General features: G+C 33.8%; 1 protein-coding gene across 1 annotated transcript in view; it reads left to right on the top strand.

The window, feature by feature from the left end:
- LOC129222515 (uncharacterized) overlaps positions 1 to 22,144 on the top strand; it is a 300,099-nt gene that overhangs the window by 263,211 nt on the left and 14,744 nt on the right. The window contains exons 9-12 of the mRNA XM_054857026.1: positions 9,807 to 9,904; positions 11,465 to 12,818; positions 16,103 to 16,941; positions 17,152 to 17,422. Of these exons, the coding sequence (XP_054713001.1) occupies positions 9,807 to 9,904; positions 11,465 to 12,818; positions 16,103 to 16,941; positions 17,152 to 17,422 (2,562 nt within the window). The remainder of the gene's footprint in view (positions 1 to 9,806; positions 9,905 to 11,464; positions 12,819 to 16,102; positions 16,942 to 17,151; positions 17,423 to 22,144) is intronic.

The raw sequence follows: 22,144 nt of genomic DNA, 5'->3' as shown, positions 1-22,144 counted from the left end.
ATGTGACCAACTAAGTTAAGAAAGAGCGTTCTTATCTCATATGAGAATTTATAAGTCTTTAATATTTCTCTTTAATGTAAGTGTATTGATACGTACGAGTTTGTGTATGTGAATATAACTGTGTATTGTTTTCAAACCATTGTCATGTTTAAGCTTTACGGTTCTAATTTTGACTTTCCACTTAGCATTATTTGAAGTCCTTCGCATGCATTAAACTATAGAAATATTACAAAAATTATATTTTCATTCAGTCTTAATTACAAAACCATACAATAAGATGAAGACAACACCGATAGTATAAAGATTACTTACAATAAAGTGCATATAAAAAATATATGTAAGAGTGATTTCAAAGTATAATCCATCAACCATATTCAACAACTCAATAAAAACACAAGTCTCTTTTAAAATGATAAACACAATTTATTCACACACACAGTAAAAGACAATTAAAAAAACTTTCATCTTTAAGTAAAACTCTTCAAAACTTTCAAGCGTATTTTTAACATCGATTGCATCAAATAAATCAGACACATGACATTTTAAACATGGACTATCAACATTCAAAGTAACGAAGTCACGAGTCAAGTTTTCCCAATTAACATTAAAAAGAGCTCGTTCGAAAAAAGTGTCGAACTTTCGACCCCTTGTTAATGATTCACATTCATGCACTCTCATGTAAAAAATGAATCCATTTTTACAATCCACACATTCTTTTTTAGAAAGGTAGTTTATGTTGCATATGAGCTCATCAAATAGTCACTTACGTAGAGAATCAGCCAGTTTACGAACTTCTTGTGATGTATATGTGCTGATTTTATCACATCGACAATCACAGGGATATTTTTTCTCAATTTCCGAAAGGATGTACTCTTTTAGAGTATAAGTCATAAGTTTGTCTTTGACACTACGTGAGATACAAGGGGACGCGTAGCACAATTTGTCAATCTGGCTTTCCAAAAGTAGAACTCTATCAGGCATCAACTGGAACACTTCTCGTTTCAGTTTGAACAATCTTTGCACACTAACACAGATGTTACCATTCGCACTCGACTCTCCTTTTTTATAACAAAAGCGAAATCACGGTCTTCGATTAATTTTTGATTTATATTTTTACGTAGGCTTGAAATAAGTGATCTCCACACATCTGGTTCTAAGGAAATACCATCCATAGTTGGTCGAAAAATACCATCTTTCCCACAGGTATATCTTCTAATATGCACGCGTGTACGTTTCCGAAAAGTATTCACCTAAAGTGAAAATACAATCACCCAAGTGTATCATATCATCAGGCTGTGGAGAAGCCTCAATGTTCATTTTCATGTTCGTTGCATCCCATCTGTTCATCTTCAGGCTTCAAAGTTTCAGAATGATTTTCACCAGCGTTAGTCATTCTTAACTCTCATAGGATTAGGAGTCACAATACTAAAACAACTTCCTGTGAACTTAAAAAATAAATCAAACTAGGTTTTAACACTAGCTGGTGAAGAAAAATCCTAAGTACATAGAATAAAATTTCACGATCTCTTTCAAAGCTCAGAATCACCCTGAAAATGATTCTCCAAACATCCACTATAAACCAATGAATATTCACTTTAACCAATGAGAAGTGTACATAAATCTCTTGCTACTGACGTCATAGAATATCACATGAACTTTTGAGCAGAATTGAGTTGTTTTACACAGTATTCAGATTTTTAGAAAATGCCAACACTTTGACTTCCAAATTCATCCTGACCTACTACGAGTAATTTTAAGATGGTAGCAGGTTTTCACATCACATCGAATGCCGATGACGTTTTCGCATCTCACGCATGACATGATCAATCACGTGTAATTGATCATGTCAATTTGCATGAGATGCGAAAACGTCATCGACATTCGGTGTGATGTGAAAACCTGCTACCATCTTAAAATTACTCGTAGTAGGTCAGGATGAATTTGGAAGTCAAAGTGTTGGCATTTTCTAAAAATCTGAATACTGTGTAAAACAACTCAATTCTGCTCAAAAGTTCATGTGATATTCTATGACGTCAGTAGCAAGAGATTTATGTACACTTCTCATTGGTTAAAGTGAATATTCATTGGTTTATAGTGGATGTTTGGAGAATCATTTTCAGGGTGATTCTGAGCTTTGAAAGAGATCGTGAAATTTTATTCTATGTACTTAGGATTTTTCTTCACCAGCTAGTGTTAAAACCTAGTTTGATTTATTTTTTAAGTTCACAGGAAGTTGTTTTAGTATTGTGACTCCTAATCCTATGAGAGTTAAGAATGACTAACGCTGGTGAAAATCATTCTGAAACTTTGAAGCCTGAAGATGAACAGATGGGATGCAACGAACATGAAAATGAACATTGAGGCTTCTCCACAGCCTGATGATATGATACACTTGGGTGATTGTATTTTCACTTTAGGTGAATACTTTTCGGAAACGTACACGCGTGCATATTAGAAGATATACGTGTGGGAAAGATGGTATTTTTCGACCAACTATGGATGGTATTTCCTTAGAACCAGATGTGTGGAGATCACTTATTTCAAGCCTACGTAAAAATATAAATCAAAAATTAATCGAAGACCGTGATTTCGCTTTTGTTATAAAAAAGGAGAGTCGAGTGCGAATGGTAACATCTGTGTTAGTGTGCAAAGATTGTTCAAACTGAAACGAGAAGTGTTCCAGTTGATGCCTGATAGAGTTCTACTTTTGGAAAGCCAGATTGACAAATTGTGCTACGCGTCCCCTTGTATCTCACGTAGTGTCAAAGACAAACTTATGACTTATACTCTAAAAGAGTACATCCTTTCGGAAATTGAGAAAAAATATCCCTGTGATTGTCGATGTGATAAAATCAGCACATATACATCATAAGAAGTTCGTAAACTGGCTGATTCTCTACGTAAGTGACTATTTGATGAGCTCATATGCAACATAAACTACCTTTCTAAAAAAGAATGTGTGGATTGTAAAAATGGATTCATTTTTTACATGAGAGTGCATGAATGTGAATCATTAACAAGGGGTCGAAAGTTCGACACTTTTTTCGAACGGGCTCTTTTTAATGTTAATTGGGAAAACTTGACTCGTGACTTCGTTACTTTGAATGTTGATAGTCCATGTTTAAAATGTCATGTGTCTGATTTATTTGATGCAATCGATGTTAAAAATACGCTTGAAAGTTTTGAAGAGTTTTACTTAAAGATGAAAGTTTTTTTAATTGTCTTTTACTGTGTGTGTGAATAAATTGTGTTTATCATTTTAAAAGAGACTTGTGTTTTTATTGAGTTGTTGAATATGGTTGATGGATTATACTTTGAAATCACTCTTACATATATTTTTTATATGCACTTTATTGTAAGTAATCTTTATACTATCGGTGTTGTCTTCATCTTATTGTATGGTTTTGTAATTAAGACTGAATGAAAATATAATTTTTGTAATATTTCTATAGTTTAATGCATGCGAAGGACTTCAAATAATGCTAAGTGGAAAGTCAAAATTAGAACCGTAAAGCTTAAACATGACAATGGTTTGAAAACAATACACAGTTATATTCACATACACAAACTCGTACGTATCAATACACTTACATTAAAGAGAAATATTAAAGACTTATAAATTCTCATATGAGATAAGAACGCTCTTTCTTAACTTAGTTGGTCACATGATCGATAAAAGATCCTCACCTATTTGTGATTTGTCATGAAATAATATACATCGATAGATATGTTACTAAGTGTGTAATAGTTTTTATTTTTCTTAAATTCAAAGTTAAAACCAATTTGTTAATTGTAGGATTATATTAAGTGCTAAAAAATGCGATATTTTCGCTTATAATTTCGGTTGATAAGTAAAGTTTTATTACAAGTTCCCTCACACGAATGAACAATAACATGCTAGATGGATATTTGAAAGCTAGAGTGAATGATTTGTAAGTATCTTAAACATTATTATTATTATTTGTAATGCGTGTGTGTTAATTAATACTTAGAGTGCAAAGAGTAAATGGTTAAGTGCTATTGGTTATTAATACTAAGAGTAAAGTGATATTGAGTTTTAAATTTAATTAAATCATTTCGTTTGAAGATTAAGTTGAAAAAATTTTATTTTATAAGTTTGAAAATTTTTGAAAAAAAAGATTGAAAGGAAAAAAAACAATATGTTACAAAAATATTATTATTATTATTATTTTGATTTGAAAAAAATATTTTTGCGGAAAAATTTACTGTTGTAAGATTAAAAATTTATTTTTATATGATTGAAAAAAAAATTGATTTTTTTTAATTAGTGGAAAAATATTACAAGTTTGAGAAATTATTTCTTAAAAACATTTTATATGATTAAAGAAAACAAAAATTTTTGATTTCATTTTCTAAGTAGAAAAATATTACAAGTTTGAAAAAATACTGTTTTGAATCAAAAATCTGTTTTTGAAAGAAATATTCTTACAAGCTGGAAATTTTTTTTTTTTATAAGTTTGAAATGAAAAAGAAATTAATTCGAAACTACGAATTAAAATCTAAAATTTTGTTTGGAAAACCTGACATCAGGCTATTGTCGATCTATGTGCTTGATATTTGAGAAACGTGAACTAATTTTAATTGGTCAGAAACAGTGACATCACTTGAAAGACGTAGGCCAGGTGGTGAATAATACTAGCACGTGGGGTTTGTTATCTGTTATCGGTAAAGGGGTAGATAGCAATATTGATAAAGTCATTTTCTCAATTCGCCTCGGTGTGTGTGTGTGGACGATCCGAAGTGCTGTAGGACTACGGTAGTTTTTTTCAACAGCCGAGTTGATTTGCGATATCACGGCATGCGTTCTGAAAATCGACGATGAGCAGCCAGCCGTATGCAGCGATTTCAAATAAAACATGCGTGTAATTGTAATTTTGTGAGATTGAGTTATAATTAACAATCCACTTATTACAATTTCATTCACTGTTTTTAAATAACTTCGCGATAGCTGGTACTTGAGGGATTTCACCCCAAAAAGGTTAGTCTTTTGTACTTAATTTTAGTCAGTATTTAGCTATAACTTAATTTGTCAAAATTTAGATTAAGTTTCTTAATTTAACGTATAGCTGTCCATTTGAATGTATTGTTCGAAAAGGATAAAGACTAAAATAAATGATATCGATTTTGTTAAAGAAATTAGTTGTTAAAGTAAAATATTATTGGGAAAATGAAATAGCCAAAGTGATTCTAATTCATGAAGGTTGAAAATTTTGTTTTATTCTAACAAGAGTGCTTGTATGAAAAAAAAAAAATAATAATAATAAAGTAAAACACTATGCGATAAAATGACTAAGTTAAATACTAATCAAAAAAATAATTAATAGAGTTGATTAAATAAAATGTGATAAATTAAATGAAACTCTTGAAAAGCATATAAAGTGATGAAATGTAACTTGAGTGCGAAATTTGCTTACTGTAAAAAAATTAAATAAGTTGATTTTTTTTAAAATCGCGAAAATTTATTAATGATAAGTGTTAATTACTACTAAGAGTAAATTGATTGCTAGTTTTTAAAATAAATTAGTTGGATGAAAATTGTAGACCTGATAATGTTTCGAAAAATTTGTGGGTTCGATTCCTGTTACTAATTGTGAAAAATTTCTAAGTTTAAAAATAACGGGAAAAAAACCGATAAAGTAAAAACAAGCAAGAAAATGATTAAGTTAAATACTAAGCGATAAAATGACTAAGTTTAATACTAATCAAAAAATAATTAAATAAAATGTGATAAATTCAATAAAACTCTTGAAAAGCATATGTAGTGATAAAATGTGACTTGAGTGCAAAATTTGCTTACTGGAAAAAATTAAATAAGTTGATTTTTAAAATCCATGAAAATTTCTTAATGATAAGTGTTTATTAATGCTAAGAGTAAATTGATTCCAAGTTTTGAAATGAATTTCAGTAGAAGTTATTTTTCGGTAAGTCTATTTTTAAAATTTGCTGACATGAAGTTTTGATACTCGACTTATAATTTTAACATTTCTTGGGTACTTCATTGATGTTTAAATTTTTGTATTATGTGTTTTATTTTAGCGTAGGTAAAAATAATTAAATAAAAGTGAAATTTATAAATTGTAATGAAAATTCTGTTAATGAAATTGGTTGGTTGTAAAGTAATATTTTGGAAAAGCTGTAATGAATGATAAATAGTAAAACGCAGTAAGTAAAATAGTAAAGTATGGTAAAGTAAAATAAAATAGTCAGAGGGGATTTAATTCATGAAAGTTGAAAATTTTGTTTTATTCCATCAAGAGTGTTTGCATGAAAAAAAAAAATAAAGGAAAATATGATTAACTTAAATATCGATGATAAAAAAATAATTATTAGAGTTAATTAAATGAAATGCGATAAATTAAATGAAACTCATGAAAAGCATATGTAGTGATAAAATATAACTTGAGTGGGAAATTTGGTTACAGTAAAAAATTATTTAAGAAGATAATTTTTTAAAATTCATGAAAATATTTGATAGTGATAAGTGTTAATTAATACGAAAAGTAAATTGATTGTAGATTTTGGAAAATTAAATGGATAAATGTATAAAAATAATAACGTATGTGATAATTTAAAATAATAATAATGAAAAAGAATCAAAGACGATTAAATGAATCTAAATCATAAATGAGTTGCTATTTTAGTAAACTCAAACTAGAGTGAAAAGCATTTTAGTAGGAACATGTTAAAATCTCTTGTGCTAAGAAAAATAAATAACTTTTAAGCATAATTTTGTAACTGGAATAAATGTATGATAAAATGATTAAGTTAAGTATTAATGAAAAAGTAATTATTAGAGTTAATTAAATGGTATGTGATAAATTCAATGAAACTCTTGAAACGTATATGCAGTGATGAAATGTAAATTGAGTGCGAAATTTGCTTACTGGAAAAAATTAATTAAGTTGATTTCTTAAAATCCGTAAAAATTTGTTAATGATAGGTGTTAATTACTACTAAGAGTAAATTGATTGCAAGTTTGACATGATTGCAAAAATTGAAGACATGATAATGTTTCGAAAAATTTGAGGTTTCAATTCCAGTCACTAATTGCGAAAAATTTCTAAGTTTAAAAATATCGGAAAAAAACGATAAAGTAAAAACAAGTGAGAAAATGATCAAACTCTAAAATATACTAAAAAAAAAAAAATCGAAATCACGAAAAAATAATCTAAGTCTGAAATGCTTGAAATTAGTTAAAGACTAAAAAGTTAAGAAAATAGTTAAAGACTGAAAATAATTGAAAAACGCTAAAATAGTGAAAAAAAATCAAAGTGCTAAATGACAGGAAAAAACGTCAAAGTTCAAAATGTGTGAAAGAATATTTAAGTTAATTATTTCTTCGAAAATTTAACAAGTAAGAAAAAATATTTTGTTGTATGAAAGTCAAAAAAAAAAATTAGTTAAGAAAATTATTTCTTCGAAATTTTTACAAGTTAGAAAAAATATTTGTCAATTTGACAAAGAAAAAAGAAATTAGTTAAGAAAATTTAACAAGTTAGAAAAAATAAAAATGATAAAGTTTGAAATGCATGAAAAAGAAAATCAAAGTTTAAAATAAATTTCAAGTCCACAAAGCATTGAACCAAATCTAAAATCTCGAATGGGTTGTATTTAAATAAATCTTTACTTAAGTGAAAACTTTGTTAATATGAAAAATAATAATAATGATGATAGTTTCAATTATGAGCTGAAATACAGTTAATGATATGCCATGATTAGTACTAAAGAGTGAATTAACTGATGGTTTTAAAATTAATTTAATTGTAATATTCGTTGTCATGGTACAGATTCACATTAAGACTGAAAGTGTAATGGAAAATATAGCATAGTGGTTAGCATACGTTTTTGCTAACTCAAAGTTTGGGTGTTCGATTCCCGACACTCTGTAAAATAAAAATAATTAAATTCGCAGAAATATTCTAAGTCCGGAAAAAAATATTCAAAGTTCCGATAGATGGCGGCATGAACGTTCTTAAAAGTTGCCATCCAAAAGTTAAAGCATAGCAACAAGTGTTGCCAACTGAAAACTAAAAAACTCTGGTTGTCATAACAACCAAAAACTTTGACGTTGCCATTCAAAAAGTGAAAAACCTCCTAGTCTTCTATGACTAGAAAAACGACAAAGTCCAAAAACGCGGGAAAATATCTAAAAACGCGCGAAAAACCTTCATAACCTTTCATGGTGCGAAAACGTAGCCGAGCGGAAGCGAGGAAGAGCGAAAACGTAGCCGAGCAAAAGCGAGGAAGAGCGAAAACGAGGAAGGGCGAAATCTCGGGAAAAAACCCTCGTCACCTCCTTCAAGATTCATGCGCAACCCCAAGGTCAGAGGGAGAGTGGGAGGCGGAGGGGGGGGGGGGGTCGGCAGGGGGTGGAGGGGCAATGCATTGCCCGATTGCCCCTCCTGGCGTTCAACTGTCCTTTTTACACTACTTTTAAGGGGCAGAAAAATGACGTATCCGGAGCTAGAGACGATGGAATGTGTGAAATGGCAACCCAACCATGATAATGTTTTTTCACTGCGATATAAGATAGCCTGCAAAGCTTTGTGAGATTTACGATTGTCAATAATCAGCAGAGCAAGAGATTCTTTGCTTGGTTTAATTTATTCAATTAGTCATTTTGTCAACTAGTTTATAAATAGCCCTTGGTCACCCACTTTCGAACGATACCTACCTTGATTCAATGCGTCCTTTAGCCCCAGAGGAGAAGCGCAAGGTCGCGTGGACAAACACACAGCGTTTACAGGAAGTTAAAGTGGACAACATAGTTAGTATAATAAATTCCAAAACACGGGCAATAGGCAAGCTCGTCATCTTGCCCCGCGTTGCTGCCCGTCATCTTGCCCCAGACTGCCTGTTTGAACTGATTCTTCTCCATTGCCATAACAGAAGGCGATTAATTGATATGTATTAATGGTAATAGGTAATATTTAAACTAAGTTACTCATAAATACTCAAGAGACACGATATATCCTATATGTATATGCAGCAGAGCTTATTTACACATGCATAAAAGTTATATCGTGGCAACGGTAAACAATCAGAGCTTCAGAACTAACACAAATATGGCGATTTCAGCGTCTCTATACTATTGCTGAACGAACAGCGGATACGAGAGCCAGTATAATGCAGTTACCTAGTTTAAAACGGAAAAATTTAGGCATTCGTCATCTTGCCCGGCTCGTCATCTTGCCCCGGTCTCCCCTACTTGAAATATAAAACGAACTGAAAAACGCATCTAAAATCCAAGATGGTGCTGCGATCTTCCCTTACTTTCAGTCGCATTTTGATAAGGTAAAAACATATTTCTCTAACCATAATAATGTATAAAATTGTGTTTTGTTTGAAAAACAGATGAGATTTTTTTCTTTTTTTTTGTGAATGATAACAATCAACACAATTTCGAACAAATGTTTAAATGAACAGGTCGAGAACTAAGGATTGTTCTAGGGTTCAAGTTAGTAAACAAGAACTGAATAATCATACTCACCGTTCCGGAATTTTCTCTATAACTAATTCCATTGTTAGTTGACTATAACGAGCTTGTACATAATATTAGAGCTAGGCTAATTATTTTTAGAATGAAGGTTTTGGTTTAAGGAAAAAAATAATATTCTTTACTTATTTACTCTGAAATACAAGTTTTACATAAATGTTCATACAAAACAATTTTAACCCTTGAACACAAAGTTACATAATTTTGAATTATCCTTTAAGAAGGAGTATTTATCGTTATGAATGCTCTTATTTTCAACAGGTTTAAGTGATACTTGTTTTCCCTCTAGGTTTTAGCCTATGACACTGAAGAGACTAAAATTTTGGATTCAGCATTTCAATACACACCTTCGATTTGCCCTAAGGGAGGATGTAAAGACTGTCTGAGGTATAAAAACATTAACTTAATTGAAGATTTTAAAAAATTGTATTTTGCACTGTTGAGCAATTAAATTAGGTATTGCTGGAAATCCGAAAAGAAAGAACTACACACACAGTTAAACAGACATAAAAATTACGTAAGCTGCAGTTGCATAACGTAAGGAACGCTACGCACACAGTATTAGTAATGCTCAATTACAATAATTCGAGAAAAGTGCGAGTCTAATTTCATCGTGGACGAAAATTTAGAGCTCGATGATTGAGGTACTTGATCTATACATTCATTCAGATCTCCACGCACCTCAGTGCCAAGGTTGAATAAGCCGATTCCGGTGAAATAATATCGACTGGGTCAACAGCAATCAAGAATAAAATATAGAAGAGCAAAGTTGTCGAAGGCTAACATTCATTATGAGCTAGTGCCAGCGCAGCAAATCACCAGTCTAGAATCTGCTGCACAGCTATACATGAAATATCACATCATCCAAAACTATCTCCAGACTTCATTCGGATGTATGCCCGCCGCAGGCGAGCGTCATTGATGTTGGAGCAGTTAAGCTCTTTTGATTCTTTTGATCAGTCTCAATAGGATGACGTTACATAAAAGTTAAAATAACCTGTCAGGGAGTACGCCCAAAAAGGCTTCCTTGATTGGTTCACATCAGATCGCATGGGGTGCAAAAGCTTACAAGTGAAGAATATGTCGATCACACGGCAGGGGATACAACGATTGAGCAGAAAATGCCCGAACGCAAAACTTCATCTACGATGGGGGAAATGTTGCCCGGAATCAATACCCTTAAGATCTTTCTCCATACAAAGGGGAAAGTGTCCCTAAAAGCAAGACCTTAAAAATTTTCAATATGGCATATATATAGCCCTATCTGTCTCATGCCATCCCCTCCCCAACATGCACCCTTACATGATAAGCTGTATCAGTAGGTACCTGTACTAGTTATTACCGCTGTTTCAATGTTTATGAAGCCTTTTTTTTTATTCAATGGTTTACTATGTTTATTAAAAAAAAAGACACCATTTTGTATTTTAACTACCGTAGAGTCTTGAAAATCCGAGTCTAGAAAGTTCAAGGTTCCGCGTCAACCGAAGTGCTTCGTTTATATTTAAGGTTATACATTTTAGTAGCTCAAAATTTGATTTTCATTAAAATCTGAAAATAGAAATGTTTTGCTGCTGCAAAACTTATTGACTACGTACAGTAAATAATAAAAACACATTGAGAGGTTGATTAAGTTTCGGTTGCGTTGCACACACAAATGCGTACGAAAAAAAAAGTTAACATTCGTTTAGACGCAATCAAAAGGAAATTTATGTCAAAGTTTGAGTGACAAATTTTCCGTAGAGATAAAAGTTCCGTGTCTTTACGCAACGAAGTAAGAAGTGCTCTTTCTATGTAGTCCGAATAGTGTAATTTTTAATCTGGAAGAATTTTCCAGATAATCCGAGGTGATGTGAGCCTCAATTACCTCAGATTTTCGAGACTCCACTTACTTAATTTCAATCGAACTCTTACATTCTATAATGTTATTTTTTTCTTGTTATTTTCTAGCGTTCGACAACATCGTTTAGAAGACCCCTACATAGCCATGGCTTCATCAGAGTCTATGACGGTTGTTTCTCCTACAGATGAAATATCAATACCTGTCCTCCTACCAATTCATAAAGCAGGAATAAATCCTTTAGAATGCAGTGATGAAATAAATCCTCAAGCAGTACAGGATTTAGAAGCAGCTTTATGGGCCGTAGATCAAATTAACAGAGACACAGAGTTTTTGCCTGAAATTCGCTTGCGTGTTGTTGCTATTGATACATGCTCTTCTTCTGTGCAAGTCACTCATAAACTTTCCAATTATTTACTGGATACTCAAAGTAAAGAAATGGACGGTATTAGCTCAGATGTTGCCTTTGTCATTGTCGGCAACCCTGAAGATGTGACAGCTGCTTCTACAATTATTACGCCATTAAATGTGACAACAATTTCTGTTAACGACGCAGTTCGGCCGAAAAACATGAACCATCACCATTTGCAAATAGCGCTGCCACTTGAAAAGAAAACCAAAGCCACTGTCGATACTCTTATGTACCTTGGGTGGAAGTATGTCACAGTTATTCACGATCGTGATGACCGCAGCAAATTGATGCTCGAATCATTTAAAACGTTTGCAAAAGAGAACGACATATGTCTGTCTGCCGAACTCTCACCAGTAACAATGGCCGATTCGGAAATGGACAGAATCATCAGGAACGTACTTGCTGCCAAGAAGAAAGGGGCTAGAGCTGTTGTTTTGTGGACCAGCGAAGAAACAACAGAATCATTCCTTAAGGCTGTTCACAGAGCTGTGGTTGCTGATCTAGTCAGGAGAGGGGATTTGGTCATCGTGTCCAGTGGAGACTGGATCGTTAACTTGCAATCTTTTAAGGAGTTCGAAAATGAGGCTACCGGTGTGATTGTGTTGAAAACACAACAAGGAGAAATTGAAGATTTTTCAACGTACTACCAACGGCTGTCCCCGGATAGTAACAAACGAAACCCTTGGTTTAAAGAGCTTTGGGAACAAATGAAAGAGTGCAATGATCGAAAGTGCGAAGGAGATGGTTTGTCTCCTGTTACTTATACAGCTTCTTCAAGTACGATTAACATCATACAGGGCCTCTTGGCTATTTCGGCTGGTTTGGCTCGCTTGAGGAATGAGTTATGTCATCCAGAACCAGGATTGTGTCCAAAAATGTTACAGACTCCGCAACTACGCCAACACTTATTCAATTATATAAAAGAAACAGCTTCTTCGAGACTTGATGCAAAAGGAGAAATGTTTGCTTTTACTAAACAAGGTTATGGTAACTTACCAATTGAAATCTTCAATTTCCGAAGAGCAGCTGGAAAGAACTTTGTTTACCAAAAGGTAATTTAAAAATATTTTTTTAATTAAAGTTTTTAATGTTTTGAAAACCTTTTATTTTTGCTTCGAAAAATTTTGTTTTGATTATACATTGGATTTATGTTGTTAAAGTAGGTAAGGTAAGAAAAAACATTACAGGTGGTTCAAACTACCAATGAGGAATAAATTATTCCAATCTTACATTTGCCAAGAATGTCTGAAATTTTAAGAACTAAAAAAAATATTGCTGAGATACTTTACTCCGGCACTTAGATATTTTTTAGGAATCATTTCTAAAACAAAAATACTTTTAAAGTAATTTGCATCATTTAATTTTACCACTCTTATAGGGAAATTCAAAGACGTAGGTTTTCAATCCTTTACAGGAGAATCGGGTATACTTGACTTTTTCCTAATTATTTATTCAGTTACTTACTTATCCATTTGAAAATAACTTAATTTAACACTAATACACTGTTTAAGGTGAATGCTCACGAAAATGCTACCACTTTAAAAAAAAATCATCTGCTCAACTTATGTCATGTATTTTTAGTATTATGCACTAAAACAGATATTAGCGCGCTATCATATATCAGGGGAAAAAAATTATAAGGTTTAATTTAAGGGAACTTCCTTAAACTTAAGGGCAATCTAGGAAAGGGGCTTGATTACCTTTATAATCTAGGAATTTTTTGAGTTTAACATATGTAATGATTCGAAACAAAGTAAGTTGCAGATATATTTTTGTTTTTCCTCAAAAATATTCTGGCCCGAGATACAGCTGACAAAAAAGGCAACTTGGACACCCTTTCTCACTTGCAATTATCGACAAATATTACGAACTGCATTCTCTCCGGAACGGTGTACCATATTTTGTTGTGGTTTTATTATTTGAAAGAAAATTATTTTATTTTTAAGGCGATATGTATTCTGTGGGAACATGTGTTTAATTTTTCTTGCTACAGCGTTTCGAAAAAAGTATTTTTAACCAAGTTTTAGAAACGTTCAAAAACGTAAATTTAAAAAAAAAAAGAGAAGATTTTTTTTTTACGGTTGATCAGTGCCATTGAGTATTACGTTCCCTGAAAACGAGAATTTCCACTTTTGAGTTTAAAAGATTTTAAAGGCATTTGGAAACGATCTGATGTGTGCATCACATGACTTCCTTTTACTCCAATTTACTGTAATTTCCCCATTATTGACATTTTTAATGTGATTCAATAGTTTACTTTCTAAATATCACCAACAATAGTCAAATTGAAACCAGATTTTAAAAAAAAAATCGCCAAATTTGTCACCAAGTTGGCGACAAAACTTGGCGACCAAAATACTGGCGATATATCGCCAAGAGTCCGCTAAATTATAACACCACTTGAGTTTACATCGAAATTAACAATGATTTCCTCCCAAAAAGGGGCAAAAAACCCCCTTAGAAACATCCAAAAGCAACCAAAAGGGAAGGTGCACAACTAGGCCCCCCTAGGAGTCTACGTACCAAATTTCAACTTTCTAGGACATACCGTTTTTGAGTTATGCGAGATACATACACACATACGCACATACATACGTACATACGGACGTCACGAGAAAATTCTTTGTAATTAACTCGGGGATCGTCAAAATGGATATTCCGGGTGTCTCTAGGTTCCTATAGGCATATATCCTCTTGTGGTAGGGTTGAAAAAAAACTCAACGTTCATTCGGGGGTGAGAAAAATGGAAATTAAGGCCGATTTTTGAGTGAAAATTTTTTCGCGAATACAATACTTCCTTTTTTGTAAAAGGAAGTAAAAATGAGGGTTTTTCATGGACTCTCGATGTAAAGGTCAGGGTGTTCCGACATTAAATTTTTGGGTGGGCAGAAATTTTCAATTTGCCAGAACAAACTCCAAATTTTACCGAATCATGATAATTTTGTCGGATAGAACTCCAAATTTTGCCGACAAATGATAATAATTTTTAAAAATTGTCCGACAAAATTTGCCAAATAAGGAAATTTTTGGAGGGTCAAGGTGATCGACCATTGGGTAAACCCCAATGAGGGACCCCTACGTTGCCAGAAGACACTTTTAATTTAGCTGAAATAGCCACATTTTCATTTTCAGTTGCCACTTTATCTAGAATTTTTATTTCTGTGAAAACATGAAGGCACTATGCTAATCGAATCTTTTGGTACTATCCGAATCGTAGCACCCAGAGAAAGTAAGGCCCCTATATATACGAGCCGACGCATCAGCTTAAGATCAGCCTTTTTGGATCGGAGCGCGTGTTTGAGTGGTTGTCTTTTCTGGCGAGTTATCGTGTTCGGTGATTGTTCACTGTAAGCAATTATTAGCGGCACGTGAAATGTTAATAAAATAAAATATTATTTTCTGCAAATTTGGTGAAATCCGAAACTTTGCTGTGGTAACCCAAGCAGTGCAACAATGAAAAATCCGATCCAAAATGGCTAAACTTAAGTTCATGCGTCGGCCTGTCTATATAGCGGCTCTAAGAGAAAGATTACGGCCTGGCAAATCGGCTGAAGACTGCGTCCTTGTTTTCATAAAAAATAAAATTCCTGGAGTGAAATGTTTCAACTTTTGGTTATATTTCCATAAAATTACAAATTTCAAATAGTTAAATACGTTACTAGCTGCGTCACTCGGCTCTGCACGGTCTATCTCGAAAATAAAAGTTAAGTCAAGCGACGCGTGTTCAACAACCAAGCTTGAAAAAAAAAATAAACAGTAAAATTTTGCGCAGATTGTGGAAAAATAACCAAAAAGCAAACATTTTAAATCCCCCGATTACAGGAAAAGCATTTGAAACAAAAACCAAAATTTTACTTATTCATATTCGAGAAAAAAAAATGGCAACAGCTCTTCTATCTCAATGATTTTCTTCACGCTACAAATTTTAATGAAAGCATTGTTACGTAAAGTTGAGATGAAGCACTGAATAATAATTTGAATGGGGGAAAGCCTTCGAAAAATAGGGTTCTTAAGTCGAAATCTAAGAGTCACAATTCATAGTTTTTAATGGATATCTTTGCTAATTATTATCGGAGGATTATGTTACATAGCCAAACCTAAAGACGGGAAAATTAGGAATCTATCGTACCTGGCTTGATGGTCAGTTCATTGGCGTTCGGGTAGAAGTAACTTGGACATACATACATAGTTACATACATAGGTACATACGCTCAGTTTTAAATAATATAAGATTAGGTATCTAATGCTGGGAATGCAGTAGCAAGTTCTTCCAACGCTGTATTTTTCTTGAGAGCATTAAATATCATGCAAATTTATATTATACCGTTACTTTCAGGTTGGCACCTATGAAACACACTTAAACAACCTTGCTGAAATCGTAATGTACAATTCTGACGGAGAAGAAATAAGTGTAGATAAGATGACTTCAGAATGCATTGAAGATTGTGGAGCCTGCGACAAAAGATCCACTGATTTGGTGATTCTGGATTCCAAAGACCACCTTTATTTGGCCACTTCCGTAGACATTCATAAATCCAACGCCAACCCTCTCACTTGTGATTCCTTGGTTACTTCATCAGGAATTCAGAACCTAGAAGCATTCCTCTGGGCATTAGATCAAATTAACAGCAGTCCTCAGATCTTGCCAGGTGTCAATCTGGGCGCCATTATTTTTGATACTTGCAACAGCAGAGAGAAGGCAGCCAGAGACGTTGCAAATTTCTTCAGTAGTTCTCTAACTTCTGTGTCTCCTACTCATAAAATATTAGGAGTCAATCAGGTACTGGGTCTTGTTGCTACCCAAGATGACAATGTCATTCAACCAATCGTTGATGTCGCCATGCCGTTCAATGTCATGACTTTGGCTCCTAAAGTCACGTCAACAGTTTTCAACGACAAGGAAAAATATCCAAACCTTTTAAGACTATCTTTGCCCAATGACGTCAGAGCTGGGGCATTGGTGGATCTTCTGAAGCATTTCAAGTGGAATTACATTTCTGTCCTGTATTCTGAGAATGCATGGAAAGGACAAGATTTATTTGAATCATTCAAAACAAAAGCAGAAGCTAGAGAAATTGAAATAGCTCTAGCTGAAAAAATTCCTTCTTCATTTTCAAATGCAGCAATGGAAGTTCTCTTCAGTAAACTTCAAGCAAAGAAAGACGAAGGTTCCAGGTAATTTCATTTTTGTTTCCTTAAAATAATTGGATCCACTAAAATTTACTGACAGAAACATTTCTTGATGTCATGATCCTTGAATCGAAAGTTATATGAACGGTTTCTAATTACAAGGAGAAATCCATGCCCAAGAGCTGGGATTTCTCCTTGACATTAAATTCCTCTTAAGATTGCCCTCTATAACAGTTTTTTTCTCTCATCTTTTAGAGCTGTAGTCTTGTTCTTGGATTCCAAGGACTCAACTAGCTTATTCGCTACTGTGAAGACCGAGATAGATTCTGGAAGGTTGAATATTGGGGATTTTGTGTGGATTACATTTGAAAATGTTGACGGTTTTCACCAGTATCCTTTAGTGTCCTTGGGAGCGCTGATGATGCAACCTAGCTACGCTCCTATCTTCCCATTTAAACAGTACTTGACGACCTTGAGTCCACGAAATAACTCAAGAAATCCATGGTTTCGAGATTATTACGAACAGGTATGCGTAACTTTAATTAATTTATTGTAATTTTGATTTTTTGAAAGATAAATATTATTTAAGCTAGCAATCTTTGTTTTTAAATAGGAGACTCAGTAACTGAAATAACAAAATCCATGCATTATTTTAAACTAAAAACTTGCATTAAAAAAATTTGGAATTAAAATAATACTTTTCATTTTATAGTTCTTTCTTCATTTTGACGATTAACATAACAAGATGTTTGAGGTTCTTGTCCTCTATTTTGGTTGTGACCTAATGACCTGCCATCCCTTATACACTCAGGACCATTGAAAATCGCGCCCCAAGAAAGAAGAAAGGTACAATCCCGAAACTTTGCATATAAGAAGAGTGACATCTGATATGCAAATGATCCACGTTTGGTGTCAATGCGTATGACCGTTTACCAAAAGCATCGGTGCAATTGGGAAAAAGGTGATACATAAACCGGTGCATAATTTAAGATTTATAAATGTTACGGTTACATCCCGATTGTGGAGAACCTTAATAAGTGCAGGATGCCAGGTAGGCGAGTTAGAAAACGTTTCTCACAGTTAAGCGAGTTCAAGAGAGGTTTGATCATCGGCATGAAAAATGCGGGCTGGTCGAGGAGCCGTTGTTGCTGCCCAGGTGGATCGTTTGGAGTGTTCCGTTGGAAACTCTTAGAGGCAGTGGACTCGAAATGTTACTTACGTTCGAAAATCCGGGTCTGGAGCGAACAGGAAGACAACGAGGAGAGAGGACCGAAGGATCGTCCGGTCAGCGCTTTTGGATCCCACAGTGACTCGTAACTCCATACAAGCCGACGTAGGGGTAGCAATTGTTCCCCGAACCTTTCTAGACGTCTAGCGGAAGTGAATCAGCAGTCCAAGAGTCCTTTTCGTGTACTCCCTTTGCACCAAAACATAGGCAACTCCGTCTACAATGTTGCGAAGCCAGAGCGATGTGGGATGTCAGTGACTGGAAAAAGCAGGTGTTCAGTGATGAATCCTGGTTCGTTTTGGGGTCAGATGATAACCGCGCATGGGTGTGGAGGCGCCCAGAAGAAAGGTACCATTCCACCTATTCTATCGCACGACACACTGCCCGCACCGCAGGTATAATAGTTTCGGGGACCATAGCCTATTATATCCGGTTCCCTCTAGTTGTGGTATTTGGAACCTTAGTGGGTCAGCGTTATGTTAATGAAAATCTGCAACCACATGTAGCACTGTTCCTAAATGATCTCTTAGACGCAATTTTCCAGCAAGATAATGCTCTGCCGCATACAGCTAGTGTTGCTCAAGACTTCTTAGATCCTTTTGAGACTATTCCATGGCCAGCCTGCTACCCCGACCAGACCCCGAAGAGTTCCTACTTTTCCTACTTTTTAGAGCTCTCTTCTTATTTTCCCACTTTTTCCTTTTTTTTCCTACTTTTACTTTCTTTAGTATAGCACTTCTAATTGTGCATTGATTCTTATTTTTACAATGACGCACCGGCAATTTTCTGTATGTTTCAATTTTGAAAAGCAAAAGAAACAGGCGGATCCTGAGCTTTTCATTAACTGACTACAGTAATTTCTGGAAGGTACGGCGCGGCTACTGCGTGTTTAAAAGTTAAGTTTTCGTAAGTGACTTTTTTGCCGCGGCGTTTATGATCGACTTTTCTTTTTACCGCCCCGACTTCAGTCCTACTTTTTTAACGAAACATACTGGCACATTCTGATGCAATTATTATTATTTACCCGTCAATTATAAGTTTCAATTAAAGTAAGCGGCCGACGGTTCAAAAAGTGCGGGAAAAGCCGAATTTCCTATTCGCCAATTTTTCGTATAGATGATTACAAGTGAAATGGAGCTCTATTTTAACAGAAAGGCAATGTAAAACCTTAAAAGGAACGTAAGGAAGAAAAAATGAAAAATCTGTACAATGTACAATTTTATTGATGTTAGTACAAAATAAAAGCGACAGATAACAGAAATTCGCAAAAACGAACCACTTCAAAAATAATCGCGGAAACTAACTTTTTTCAAATATAATATGATTATTGTTCATTCTAAATAGGAAACATGATTATAAAATTTTTAAAATTTCATTTTCTTTCCTTACAAAAAGTGTATTTGCAAAAAAAAAAAGAAAAAAAAACGGCAAAACCTAGATGAGCAAAATGTCTCTCTGATTTATGGAGAAAAATCCGAAATCAATTTAAATACGAGAAATTCCGTTTTTATTTCTTCGCATTTTCAAAAGTTGGGGGATAGAGCCACAAGCTAATATGTACTTCGTTTTTCTTCTTTTAATATAATGGGTATTTTCTACTCTGAAAAATGATCAATATCGAGGAGTTGCTCACCATTTTTATGTGCAGCGTTTATGGCAATGTGGCATTTCTGAACATTTAAAATTTTTTTGACAGACTCTTATTCTTTTCGGGGTGCGGCAATTATACCGATGCGGCGTATCTACTGTGAGTTATTGTACTCAGGGCGCCTGATCAAAGTGAGAAGGGGAGAAAGAGATATTATGCTGGTATTTGATGCCAGGTGCTCCCCTCTCACTCTCAATTTCGGGAACAATTTCCGAATGAAAATTTTTGTTGTATGGTGAGGATGGAGAGAAACTTCATGCCTTCCCTTTTATGCACAGAGAAACATTAGTAACTGATCTTTTGGCTTTGATAAAAATGTTATGTTTACCATGCATGTATTTTTCCTTTTTTTTTTCTTTTTTTTCGTGACAAAAATTTTGAAACAAGAAGGAGGTAAAAAATCATCAAGCCAATAAAACAATATTCGTTTTTATTGCTTGATTAAAGAGGCCCCTAGTTTCAAAACCGGATACTTGCAAAAAATTCGATTTTCTTTTTCTTTTTTTTTTTTTTTTGTTAATCTTGTAGAGAATCATAAGGCCTATTTGCCTGCTCAATATTAGGTTCAAAAACCGCTTCTTTCCCCCTTGAAATGGAGCGGGAAGGTCTGCCTCAGTTTCAAAACCGAACTTTTACGGCTCCTGTAAAATTTGGTTTTCTACAAGTATCCGGTTTTGAAACTAGGGGCCTCTAAAATTAAAACTGGCCCGTCATTTTGATTTTTCCCCCGGAGGTGGCTAACGAAGGATGTATACTGAATACAAATTTTATCTAAAAACAACAAAAACCGCACAAACTTGTATAGTTAAGCATTAATTTTCCAAAGCCAGGGAGGGGAGAAATTGACCCCACTGACCCCCATAAATGACGTGCCTGAAACAAAAATTTATGTTGAATGCTAAAAATACATAACATAATACAAACCCTTTAGTTTACTTATTTCGTTTAATTATTCTACTATAAGTTTTATGTCCCATATTTAAGAACAAATTTATTTTAGTTCAGCATTTTCAGCCTCTTTCCTTTTTTTTTTCAAATTCAAACAGCTGCCCCTGTTTATGCAAGAATGCGTGTCAGCTGCTGATTATTTTTAACTAAAACTAATTTAATATTTATTTTGCCAACTGATAAATGGATGCTCTGGAAGGAATGTTTTCGTTCGTGACAAAACAAATCTTTAACAAAAATGGTTTTATTGCACCAAAATATGAGTTTTATTATTATTATTATTATTGAGTGTTTTTTTTTTCTTTTTTTTTTGCGATCGCTATATTGCATTTTATTCTTTCACACTTAAAATTTTTATTACTGTATCGTTGAAAAGTGCTTCTTTGTTTGGGTTTTATTTTCATATTTTTGTAATTAATATATCTTTGTTTCCACCAGTTTCTTTTTCATACTGATGATTGCCAGCTTGTTTCTTCGTTTTGTTTCTGCGACTCGGTCTTTCATTAAATCCCTTTAATACTTCAAAAGTACTGTTAGTTTATTTAGTTTATTTTTGGGATAGTTTTAAATAAAAAATACTGTTAGTTTATTTTACATTAGAAATAAAATTTACACTAAATTTGTTTCCTCTTGACGTGTGTGTAGTCCTATCTCTTCCTATTTTTTCCTACTTTTTTAAGTGATTTTTTTCCTACTTTTTTAATTTTTGATTCCTTATTTCCTACTTTTCCCCTCCAAAAAACCACTTCGGGGTCTGCCCAACTTGTTCGCTATAGAGCATGTATGGGATAAGCTAAAACACCAGATGCCGCCGTACTACTCTGTGCAAGATTTAGAAGTGGCTGTTCAAAATTTGTGGAATCATCTGCGTCATCACAACATCAGACGTTAAATTAGCTCAATGTCGGACCGTATTGCGGTTTTTATTGCAGCAAAAGGGGATACAATGCGCTATTGAAGTAGAGTTGTATGTATCTCATTTCCTACCCTGTATTTGTTTAATTGCCTAGATTTCGGGATCAAGTGTATATTATTCTATACATTAAATTTCACTCAATCCAATGTTTCCTTATTGGGGCGCTATTTTCAATGTTTCTGAGTATACTTATCGTAACAATGCGAACTCAAAGCAAACAAGCGAATTACTGGCAGATCGATAGCTTATTCTTAAAATACTGGGACATGATCTTGAAGAAATGCTATCTATACCAATCAATAACATTCATACTTGTCCGGGGCTCAAAAAATGTTTTTTGAAAGATTTGTGCTCTACCGCTTATGAAACTTGCCTTCGAGTGTCAAACATTAGATACAACATGTTTTCATTTAGTACGATTACAACTCATTTTTATTATTTCTTTAGCATAATGAAAAGTATCTGCTTTCATCCATCAAGCATAGCGGAAAGTAGTGCCCCTTTGAAG

The sequence above is a fragment of the Uloborus diversus genome, chromosome 5, assembly GCF_026930045.1.
Source record: "Uloborus diversus isolate 005 chromosome 5, Udiv.v.3.1, whole genome shotgun sequence".
Lineage (NCBI taxonomy): Eukaryota > Metazoa > Arthropoda > Arachnida > Araneae > Uloboridae > Uloborus > Uloborus diversus.
This window is presented reverse-complemented; position numbering and strand designations above follow the sequence as displayed.